Consider the following 12325-nt stretch of genomic DNA (forward strand, 5'->3'; position numbering starts at 1 on the left):
TCTCTCAATGTCATAAACACTCTTTCTCTATCTCTCTATATAATATGTTTCTCTCAAACTTTCTGCCTCTTGTCTCTCACATTTTCTTTGCTTTCTCTTTCAATCTCTCAATGTCATAAACACTCTTTCTCTATCTCTCTATATATATGTTTCTCTCACACTTTCTGCATCTATCACATTTTCTTTGCTTTCTCTTTCAATCTCTCTGTGTCATAAACACTCTTTCTCTGTCTCCAATATCTCTCTGTGTCATAAACACTCTTTCTCTATCTCCCCATATATATCTCTTCCTCTGGCTTGTCTATATAACTATCTTTCTCTCACTTTCTGATGGATGTTTCAGGTGCCACTTCTGCCGGTCCTCTCAGAACATCTCCTCGCTCCGCATCCCGTACGCCTGCAAGCTCCTCTTCCAAGAGCTGCAGTCGATGAACATTGTGCCCAGACTGCGGCTGAAAAAGTACACCGAGTGAGTGACCGAGCCACCCCTGAGCTGGGGTGGGATGGAGGGAGCGAGAGTAGAAGAGAAGAGAAAGGAGCAGGAAAGACGGCTACAGTATGCCAAAGGAGATACGCTATGATGATGATATGTTGGAGATGTTACCACCTGATACTTATCCTAAACCAGAGCAAGAAGGAAGTATGTGTCCTAAAATCAGAGCAAGAGGGAAGTCCCTGTCAGCAAGAACTTAGCGCAAGAATGAAGGAAATGCCAGAAGGGAAATGTGTGGGAAAATGCAGACGCAGGGAAGACACCTGCTTGTGTTGATCAACATGAGTATGACCACCTGTGAGTTATCATGGAGCTGGTTGTTAAAACGAAAGGAACCAGTGTAAGAAAGTAGCAAGTGCCATTTTAAAAATGAATGGGAAATGCACTTGTAGGCAATGTCGGGGACTTGGTAAACTGTGTGTGTCAGTAGCATGATTCATTACCATCATGGATGGGGCAAGTTAAAAGGATGCTGGGTGCAGATCAAATATGTGAGTTCAAGAATAGCTCATGAGGTACCCTAACTCCACAGAGAGCTCTAATGCTCCAAACGTGGCATAATAACATGCTTTGGCATAATTTACTTCGGTTCTGTTCTGTTTGTAGTGCTCCTACGTGGCCCAAGTCCGTTAGAACAATTGGGTGCACTAGTTATCGTTGCAATAGTCTAAAAACTATCAGAAGAGCAGCCGAGTGGCTTTTACGCTTGTTTCACAACTTAGTGAGTGCATTGAATGCCACCAATGTATGAAATATCCTTGAGCATCATGTGTTTTAAACAAACCTTCCCATCAAGTCTCTGGAAGCTCTGAATTGTGGATCCAGTCGGTGAAAAAAAAAAATGCTGGAAAAATTTGTGACGACTTCGCAATGCATGGATCCACACACAAATAGGGATACAGTGATGCATGGATATGCCGACGCATGGCTCAAATATTTCATACACATGATGTAACAGGACAATGGTGGGAAAGTTAATGAATGCAGACCCCTACTTGGTCGAATATTTTTAGGTGGCAATTGGCCCATCAAATTGCACATAGAGAACCTGAAACCCAGTTTATGAATAGGTTGTATACTTTTGACATGTCTTGCCTGAATATTTTAAACTTTCATTCAATTCTACTTCGTACTAGTTCAACAAAGCTAAACTTTGGCCAGACATTCTTTTGCATTCCTAGAAGTGTATATCAAACAATTTAGATCATGCACCTTTTAAATCACCGAACATGGGTATAAAAATCATCACACTCTTGCAAAGTATGCAATAAATTTTGATCGGTCTAAAACAATCTTGGGCGCAATATGATAAAGTATGCCATAAAAAACCTCTGATTGAAATGGAATAGTCTTGAATGATTTGAATATGACAGTATTCTATTAGAATCATTTTCACGTTAGTTCTGTTGCCTCTGATGGTCCTCCAGTTCTTGCCATTGGTATAATGTGGACAAATCAACAACTTGGTGGATAAATCAGAAACCAATAAATACTACCACTCTGATTTGGTCAGGATGAGGCCGTATTATTTCTTGCTTGTTTGTGAAGGTGCTCATTCAGGAGTACCAATGCAGATATTAAAGGACAAGTTCACCTTCATAAACATAAGGATTGAGAGAATGCAGCAATATTAGTAGAACACATCAGTGAAATTTTGAGGAAAATTGGACAATCGATGCAAAAGTTATGAATTTTTAAAATTTTTGTGTAGGAACCGCTGGATGAGAAGACTACTAAGGCCCGTGATGTCATATATGAGTACAACAGTATAAAGAAAATGTAAAGAAAATTCAACATATTTTCATTTTTTCGCATAATAAAAGAGTACTTGACTTGCCTCTTTCTAAAGGCAGTGGGAATAATATTACCCATAACATATGTCAGTAACGAGTCAAGGGAATGTGTATTTTTTTCAAAAGATGAAATTTTGTGAAATTCTCTTTATATTTTCCTTATATTGTTGTACGCATGTGACATCATACACTGCAGTAGTCTTCTCATCCAGCGGTGACTGCACAAAAACTTCAAAAATTCATAACTTTTGAACGGATTGTCCGATTTTCCTCAAACTTTCAATGATGTGTTCTACTAATGTTGCTACATTCTCTCAATCTTTATGTTAATGAAGGTGAACTTGTCCTTTAACCCATTCCATACAGGAAACTGGTGGCCTGTGTATTAACCCTAACCAGGCCAGGCTTTTTGGCCTGTTCTGTGACGTGGGGAGGGTTGATTCAACCCCACCCCACCCCAAGATCCCGGCCGTCGATCGTGCAATCGCCCAGAAAATTGGCACATTACTTGTCGCATAATCTACCAAACTATAAAAGAAAAAAATTGTTATGCTAAAATTAATTGATTTTAGCCATTGAAAGTGAAAATAATTATATCTTTTTGAATAAGAGAAAACTCTATATGCATAGACTTTGTACACAAAATCACATTTTTGAACCATTTTTCGTCTGACAGGCATGTATAAAAGATTGTGCAGCACGTAACGGTATGTCCGATTTTTGTGAAAAATGGTGTCGTAAGATGTGCGGGACTGGAAAGTAAAAAGTCAGTGAGCGGCGCGGTCAAAAAAATTTGCGCAGCAGAATGGTCGCGGAAAATGTCGAGGGATCAACCCCCTCCCGGTCCTTTTAGGGTTAAAGCTATGGGGAATCCAGAATTTGGTATGGAACGGGTTAATACTCGACCTTGCAGTGCGTGGGTGTGTCTGTATATGTGTAAAATAGAGGGAGAGAGAAAAGAGTGAGGAAGAGATGGCAAGAGAGAGAGAGAGGGGAGGGGGGAAATAATGTTAGTACATGTACAAGATGTGTATACATGTGTGTCTGAAATGCCCGAATTCATGAAGGTGGTACATTGAAACTGTGGTTTTGACTATAGACAATTTGTATGGAACGCCAAGTGTGGCATGGCCTAAGTATTTCATTACGAAATCAGTCAACAAAATGATCATTTCATTAATGAAATAAACATTTGGCTAATGAAATTGTCATTTCAGTCATTTCGTCAACAAAATGACTGATTTTGTAACGAAATGGGCCATGCGACAGTGGCATTCCATACAAATTGTCCATGGTTTAAACCATGGTTTCAATTGTACCACCTTTGTGAATTAGGGCCAAAGTGTGATGGACATACAGAACAGTTAAAACATGCCTATGTGTGTTTCTGTGTGTGACATTGTAGAGAGTGGGAGGGAGCAAGGGTTGGAGGAAGGGTGTGTGCGTGCCTCTGGCTGTTATGTATCCCGTCCGTGTGAATTTGTTTCATGTCCAGCAGGTTTTTACAGAGACGTTTGTAAGACGTGATCATCCCAAAGTCTTATGCTTACCTTTAAAATAGATGCTGAATCATGCATTCACAAAGGAATTTCCTACAGTTGTTAAGATATACAATATATCTTGACATAGTGGTTTCTAATAATCCTAACTCTCCATCTTTCTTATACCCCTCAAAACCAATTTACATAACTTGAATAACTAATCATTAAGTATCTATTATTGATGATGTATTTTGTGATATCAAACTCGTACCTCTTTCTGGAATGATTGTCTTAACCCTGATTAGGCCGGGCTTTTTTGGCTATGCTAAAACTGGAGGGGGGCAGTTACCCACTCCCCCCCCCCCCCCCCCCCCCCCCCCGTCCCGAGATCTCGGCCATCAGTGGTGCGATCACGAAATTTGGCAAGGTTGACACCCTCATCGTAATCTACAAGATTCGCTATAACCGTGTTCTTTAAAAACAAATTTGGTACCATCGATTTAATGTTTTTTTTTTTTTTAACGTGAAGTTTTACTTTTCTTGAAAGCAGCGTTCGTTCGTTGTAACGAATGTGCATTGCATAAACAAGAACTCAGCGTATTTCATGTGACGATTCATGGAGATGCCATACATTTAATTTATACTTTTACTCATGTTCTATTTTGTGAATCTTACATTCTTGAGTTCGATTGTTTTTGTTTCGTTTTGATTTGTTTTTCTTTGTTTCTACACAAACTTGTTTATTCATTTCCTACCCAGCAATCCTGTGAAATCAACTTGCCATTATGATAATTACTATAATATCCTTCCCATATTCTTTTTTGTTATCTTGAGAACATTGTTTTAGAGGCTTTTTGTTTCCTTACTTCTCTTATCTTTTTTTTTTTTTCGATTCTCTCATAGAAGAAGCAATATATTATCTTGAGCCCTCACTTCAATTCCTCGTTTTTCTCATTAAAATCTCCTCTCAAAGCCTCGGTTTTTTATTGTTAGCTCATGAAACCCAGAAGTGGGCCCCACTTTCGTAAAACGCTCCGCCGGCCCTGTGTAGGGGACCTACCTACTTGCAGTGACTATGTAGGGAATTTTGGGGCCATAGGGTCAAGGTTAATGCTCACAATTTCACTTTTCCCTCATATTTATGCAATGCCTGCAGGATTCTTCTTGAAAATTAATGTTTACATGTATCACACAATAGGGATTCTCTGGGAATTATTTGTTTTATTTTGTCTGGTTTTTGTTTTTGCCTTAAAGGTCAAAAGGTCAAAGGTAAAGTGCAAGTGCTAAATTTCAATTTCTTCCAAATCTAGAAAGTGGCTCAAGGTATCACCATAAAACTAACTAGTATTTATGCATGTTCTTTTTGATAGCGATTCTCTTGAGAATTTGAGGGTCATTGGGTCAAAGTTCAAGGTTAAGGGCCATGTTAAAATGCTAACAATTTAGGCCCTACTATATTTAGCTCTTTATGTAGGCCTACCATGGTTGAAACCCCTGTGCCTGTGCCACATTATTCTGAGACACCAATGTAGTCGTGCTTTATAAGAGAACGTTTTGTTTTTCAAATCTATGTAGCAACTATATACACGTATTTGTGTTAAGCTGGACATATAGTCAGCAAAATCGTAGAGAAAATGGCAAGCTTTGCTTTGATGTAAATTGTATGACAAATCTTTGACTGTTTTTCTTTCAAATGACCAGTAGCTACATTACCGTAAAGGCATGAATTTACAGACGGGAAAGCCGCTTGATAGTCAATCGCCACATAATATACAAGCTATTAATATGCGAGAGGAACGAAGACGCGAGAATTGATTTCATTGTTCCGCGGCATTTGGCGATTTATCGATCGGTTTGGGCGGGTTTGTCCGTTTTCTTTACGGAATTCCTAGGTCTGCACTCCTGCCAGTCGTGTATTATTTGCTGTATCGTGTTAATTGTAAGAAGACTTCAGATTGAACGCTCGAAATGTGATAACACATACGAAAGGCCTCGAAATACAGTTTATTTTCTTCACCAGAATATTACATGGCTGTATCTTTAATACAGCTATATACTTGTCTGAAGAAATAGTAATCTACAGAGGTCTCTAAAAATTCTGTCACAATGATATTGTAGACTCATTCACCCATAACCAAAATTCTGGCCAAGAAAAAAAAAAATCCTCAAATGATACCAGTTTTCAACTTCCATTTTTACAAGGAATAGGTGATACTGAGTAATTATTCAAGTAAAATTGCATTTCATTATTAAAAGTGGGCGCCGAATCGTAGAATTTATAATTTCAATTTATAATTCCAATATAAAAATTTGCCTGTTGAAAAGCTTGGCATCTCTTAAGGGTCCTGCCTTGGTGAAATACATAGTAGGCAAACGCCTTATCCAAGAGATTAAACACTGGGAAAGAGTTAAACTTCTGACTTATACAAATTGGGAGCTTTAGATTTGTGACGCGGACGTTTAGACGACGATCGCGTTGGCTGTACAGTTCTATCTTCATGTCTCGTGTTGCAAAGTAGCTTTAAGTGCCGCCAAGACGCAACCCACAAAAAGTGAAAATGGCGCCCCCATTTGATCAGTGTATCAAGTTAAATCCCTGCGTGGTGAATTGAGCGCACGTAAATATGGCCCAGAACGCGCAATGAAAAATCTTTGACGACGCAAGATCGATTTTGATAAGCGATTTTGCGCATGCGCAGAACAGGCTTTTACTTCTTCTTTTTGTATTTTTTTTTTTTTTACTCTGAACGTCCGAGTCGTAAAAGTTCCCTAGTAATGTCTCAAAGGAGAAAGGTGTATCTATTGTCTACGTAACTCCGACAGAAACACGTTACGAACGATGAATGAGGTTTCCTGCCTAACAAAAAGACCTACTTTGAAAGGTAGTCTTGGATCTTTATCAGTGGTGTTTAGTAAGGGGATTATTTGAATAAGTTTACATACTACCAAACATGTTGATAATTATCACTAGCTATGGAGGAACAAGTGGGTTAGAGTATCTGTTAACTGTCATGTATTTTGCTAGCTTTTCCCAGAAGTAGCACTGCCCGTCAGGGTCTCGCGGCCACATGAGGTACTCGCGATTATCACTGAGGAAGAGACGGACTAAAAATGGCAGGTTGGAGTCCGGTATTTTTTCCAGAAACACAAGCACAATCTTTTCCATCTGGACTTCATTAACATGGTCCAGGGCGATTCGGAACTTGAGAAGGAACATGTGGTTCTTGAGAGCTTTGGCGCTGATGAGAAAGACCACCTTGAAGCTGTTTTCCACAAGAAGGTTGACAGAATCCAGGTAGTACATCCCTAGCCTCAGGGCCTCATCTCCAATAGCAAGTCGGCTGAATTGAGGCAGATTCTCTTCTAGACCTCGTCGAAAGATCTCCTCCGTCCATGCCTCGTCCTCATCGTGGCTGACAACGCACATGTCATACTGGAAATCTTCCCGTTGCTGTCTTGGGACGATTTCCCGGTAACCTATGAAGTGGATCTTGCACAGAAAGATTCTGTACCTGATCTTCCAGCGATTCCAGTAAATCAGTACCAGACCGAGTGTAGTACACACAGCGATCGCTACCAATGAAAAGTAGAGTACATACTGTGGACCACACTCTCTAACTGGATCAAATTCAATCAAAAGTTTTCCTGCAGCGGATTTAAATGAGCCTTCGTATGAACATGTGGTTCCTACACTATATTCAAGTTCGATAGACCTCTTAGCGACCCACTTAGGTAACCATTCAAGAGAACAGTTGCAAACCCATGGATTTTGTCCCAAATCAAGTACTGAGAGAGTTTGTAGAATAGGCTCGAATGTTGTAAATTGTAGCGTGACTAGCTTATTGTATGAAAGATCTAATCGGGTTAGATTCACTTTTCGAAACAGATCGCCGTTCAAGAACCGTAGATTATTCTTAGCTAATGATAAATCACGCAATTGGATTGTATATTTTAGAAAATCGTGGGGAATGTGACTTATTTCATTATCACTTAGACTGAGAATTTGTAGAGTGGAAAACCCTTCAAGCAGCGAAGCTTTCAAAGACAACCTGCTTTCATGTAGGTATAACTCTCTCAAAGTGGTCAGGTTTTGGAAAAACCCATCGGGTACGAAGAACATGTTGGTACGACCAAGGTTCAATATACGTAAATCTTCCAACCCTTCGAAGGAGGATATACCTCGATTAAAATCCCAAAGATCGAGAACGTGTATATTAGTGTTTTCAAAGTTTATTGTCTGTAGTAGGGGCGTGTATCTTTGAAGTATTCCGGGGGATAGCATAGGTGGGGGAATTCCTTCTGTATCATGGAAGTCTAAGATTTTCAGCGAGTGCACGTTCAGCTGAAGTACACCTGTGATCGAGCAGTCAGCCAAACGCAGATGATTTAACGAATTTAGATCCGAAAGCGAAACGTGCGTCAGTGGGTCCAAATTGTTATGAGATAAATCTAATACTTCCAGATTCTTCAGACCGTTGAATGCGTGCGTCCCTATTCTCTCAAAGTTATTGAATGAGAGAAGAATTGTGGTGAGATTCGTGTGCCACATGCCGCTGTCATAATTTATGACTGAAATATTGTTGTTTACTAGGGACAACACTCGTAGCGAAGACATGCCCGAAAAGTGGACTGGTTCAATCGCTTCCAATTCGTTGCCCAAAAGGGACAGCTCAAAGACGTCGGTCAAATTTTCGAAACCTCTTGGGATGAGCTGTCGAAGTCTATTTACGCCAAGGTCTAGCAGACGAAGCTGTTTTCCCTGTAGTGCACCGAATAATCCAGGTCGTAAGGAGGTGAGGCCTATATCTCTCAAATACAGGGATGTTATTGTTGTCGACAACCTTACACCCTCGAAGAGGTGATGGAGCTCCTTTTCTGGTAGCAGTATTTCGCTCATATCAAGGCTTCGGACTTTAAGGGACGATATGGTGGCTGGACTAACGAGTCGTATCGGGTTCTCGGACAGATCGAGAGAATCTACGCTGCACCCCATTACAAACGACTGTTCTGAAATCTCCGCAAACTTGTTCCGTGAAAGCGACACGAAAAGAAATGCCACGTTGTGACAATCGGTCCAGCTAACGTTCTGCAAAACGTTCCTACGCAAACCCAATGCCGATGTTGTGGCCATTGCCCTGAAGATGTCATCTGAGACGTGTGCGAGGTTACTGCCATTTAGCTGAACGTTTGTAAGAGCAATGCTTGCAAACATGTCCCCACGTAGTGCCGGAAGGCGTTTGTTGTTGGATAGATCTAGACTCTGCAGAAATGACAGCATCAAGAACGTTCCGCTATCTATGAACGAAATGCTGTTAAACTCAATGGTCAGAACTTTTAGATGCCTGTAGGGGAAGAATGATGTGTTGTACAAGGTAGTGATCCTGTTGAAGCTCAAGTCGAGAATCTCAGTGTTGCCGGGAAGATCCCGTGGCACGGAAGATAGTCCCATCAAGCGGCAGTTCGCGCTGCGCTTGGCCCTGTGAAACTGACAGGCGTGATTCTCTGATGAGACCGTCTGCATTGTAGACAGCGGGATGAAGACGTGTATTCCAGTGAAAAGAACGAGAAGGGCGCTGTCCTTAAAATGCATGTTTAATGCTGTTGTCGCTGTGCTCTGTAAAAAGAAGAGGAAAGAAAAGAACAAAAGAAAATGTTACTACATGCGGAATCTAAATGACCTATTTCATCATGGAGGCATATATATAGGCATATGCCTATAACACCTAGATAGATCCTTGTCATTGATGTGATTGCTTGTTTGATACTAATCATTTGTTCCATTTCAATATTACGCCATCATTCGTGAAATGTGGTTCAAATTGATATCCTGCAATCTTGGATTCATTGCTCCATTGCAAGCACGCCAAGAGTCCGGCACACTACGTGTGTAAAACGCTTGCCATTATAGTAGGTATGCTATAGCGCTCTATATGCCAATTCGGTTTGGGTACTCTTTTCATGCCTCCGCCACTAAGTGGTGCCGGAGCCATTATGTTTTCGGGTTGTCCGTCCGTCCGTCCGTCCATAATAAATTTTTGTGGACAGGGTGACTAAAAAACTGTGTGAGCCATCCTAATAAAGCTTGGCATGTAGTACATATATGCATGAGTGGGGGAAGTTGTGCCTATCAACTTTTGGTACATGTGCTCAAGGTCAAAGGTCAAAAGGTCAATGTCAAATGCTCAAAATTCCACTATTTCCCCCATATCTATGTAATGCTTCAAGATGTATTCTTGAAACTTAGTGTATACATGAACTACCAAACAAAAATTTTTCCCGAGAGAGTTTTGACTTATGATGTCAAGGGTCAAAGGTCAAAGGTCAAGTGAAATTGTTAAAATATCACGTTTTTTCTCCATATATCGCAAATGGTTCGAGGTATCTTCATGGAACTTAGTGTATATACTTGTACCGACGGGCAGTGATTGTCTATGAAATTTCAGGGTCATGGGTCAAGGTCAACTCCGCAAAATTGCACCTCATATTTATGCAATGCCTGCAGCATTTTTGTTGAAACTTACTGTATTTATGAATTACCCAACAAAGATTCTCTCGGAAGTTTCTTGCCATAAGGTCAAAGGTCAAGTGAAAGTGCTATATTTCACTTCTTCCTCCATAATATCTCGAAAGTGACTCAAGGTCTCATCATAAGGTCTCATTAAAAAAAATATATATATAGTACATGCATGCTCTACCTGGCAGTGATTTTCCTTGGAATTATAACGAGTCATAGTGCCAAAAGGTCAAGTGTTAAAAGCCAGGTTAAAATGCTATTATTTTACAATTTGATACTGAAATTACACTTTTTTTTCTCTCCATAGCTTGAAAATTACTCAATGCACAAACTTGAAGAGTCAAAAGTTCATTAAAAATTCTCAAATCCCCAACTATCTTCACTCGTAGATAATAGCCATTCATCCAACACCGTCAAGCCGTACTAAGACCCTATTAGGAGAACCATGCATTATAGCAGAGGCATACCAGTCGCCAAAACGACATTTGTGTGTGTGTGTGTGTGTGTGTGTGTGTGTGTTTGTGATGGTAATATTAATATTTCTAACCTGGCACTTCCAAGTGATATGCCTAACAACCGATACTATATGCATTGACATAGCAATACACCTGGGTCATTGCTCACCCTATTGAAAGTGCTTCTACTCTTCTCTGGAAGTTTCTTCTTTTTTTTTTTCTGGAAGGTTTGCCCTAAAGTAGGTGAATTTTGATACACCACGTAGGCGGTATGGCGAACAAACAAACAAACTAACACACTCATAATACCCACATCATTCTTCTGAAGCATGGTCAGGGGACAATCTCCTGACAAACACAGATACTGAAAAAGAAATTACCCTCGCACTTGTTTCCCAAACGAGTACTAGTAATATATCAAATGACCGGAAAAACAAACAAACAAATCCTAAAATTTGTTTGGCAGTCTGTCGAATGTAATTGTTAAGGTTTTTTGTAGTTGTTTGCATGCTTTTTTGTACCTTCGTATACGCCCAAAACTAATGCTCCCTAGCAGTATCAGCACTGAAACCTTGAGATAAAAGCATTTGAGTAAGTCAGAGCGGGTTCACCGGACATTTATGGAGTAGGGGGAGGGGTGTGCCTTGTTCCCTTCCGTTTGATGTATTTGTTCTTTTCCCATTATCTTTTGCTTTTCCTCTTTTGATAATACACAAGTATTTTTTTTCTTTTTCATTCGTAATATTGACAACGTGGAATATTATGATGTCATAATGAAACTTGTATTATTTTGTTATAAACTGATTGTTTTAATGAAAAAGAAAGAAAAATAAAAGATTGCCCAAAAAGGAATATCGGAGTCAATTGGCTCTCATTCCATTAAGGTATGTTTCAAGGTAGAATGTATATCACTGGACAGCGTTTTTTTTTTTTTTTTTTTTTTTTTTTTTTTAAAGACCAAACCTCTTAAACTTTTTCGTTCGTCACTTATCTAGAAAATTCCGACATAGGAAAGTACCCGAGTTCGCCCACAAATTGACAATCTGAATAGAAATTCAACTTTCGCAAACCAACAAATACGCCTAAAATCAGACTTGACGAAACTAAAAATACTTTCTTCAGACCGTTTTCAACTATTTTTTTTTCCTAACTGTGGGAAGTGCACAGAAATTAGGTGACAAGAATACAAAATGTATTCCTTTTGGTCAGGTCTTCATATTTTTTTTTTTTGGGGGGGGGGTGGGGGCACTGGCCGTTGCCTCGGTGCCTCCACAACCAAAACATAATCCCCCTCCTGAATGAAAATAATAGTACCAATAATAATGATAGTAATAATGGTAATATTAATGATAATAATTATGATAATGATATCAATAAGAGTAATAACAATAATACAGAAATGAATAAACATAGGTTTACTCAAGGTTTCACCTCCACATTGCTGATAATTATTAATTTTGGGTCACATTTCAGTGATATTATTTGATGAGTTTTATCGCAAAATGCATGATCTTAAAGCCACTTTTAAACATTTCGAAGTAAGTCCACCATCAGATTGAGCAGAATTAGACCTTTCCAGTAACACTTCA

General features: G+C 39.6%; 2 protein-coding genes across 2 annotated transcripts in view; one reads left to right on the plus strand and one right to left on the minus strand.

Annotated features, from left to right (window-relative positions):
- LOC140226324 (DNA-directed RNA polymerase III subunit RPC2-like) overlaps nucleotides 1-1997 on the plus strand; it is a 54086-nt gene extending 52089 nt beyond the window's left edge. The window contains exon 27 of the mRNA XM_072306817.1: nucleotides 344-1997. Within this exon, the coding sequence (XP_072162918.1) occupies nucleotides 344-473 (130 nt within the window). The 3' untranslated portion in view covers nucleotides 474-1997. The remainder of the gene's footprint in view (nucleotides 1-343) is intronic.
- Nucleotides 1998-6738: 4741 nt separating this feature from the next.
- On the minus strand, nucleotides 6739-9357 carry LOC140246760 (CD180 antigen-like). Its single transcript, XM_072326096.1, has one exon. It carries the CDS (start codon nucleotides 9355-9357, stop codon nucleotides 6739-6741), a length of 2619 nt encoding a protein of 872 aa, XP_072182197.1.
- Between the last annotated feature and the right edge of the window lie 2968 nt (nucleotides 9358-12325).

Source organism: Diadema setosum, chromosome 3 (genome assembly GCF_964275005.1).
Source record: "Diadema setosum chromosome 3, eeDiaSeto1, whole genome shotgun sequence".
Taxonomy (NCBI): domain Eukaryota; kingdom Metazoa; phylum Echinodermata; class Echinoidea; order Diadematoida; family Diadematidae; genus Diadema; species Diadema setosum.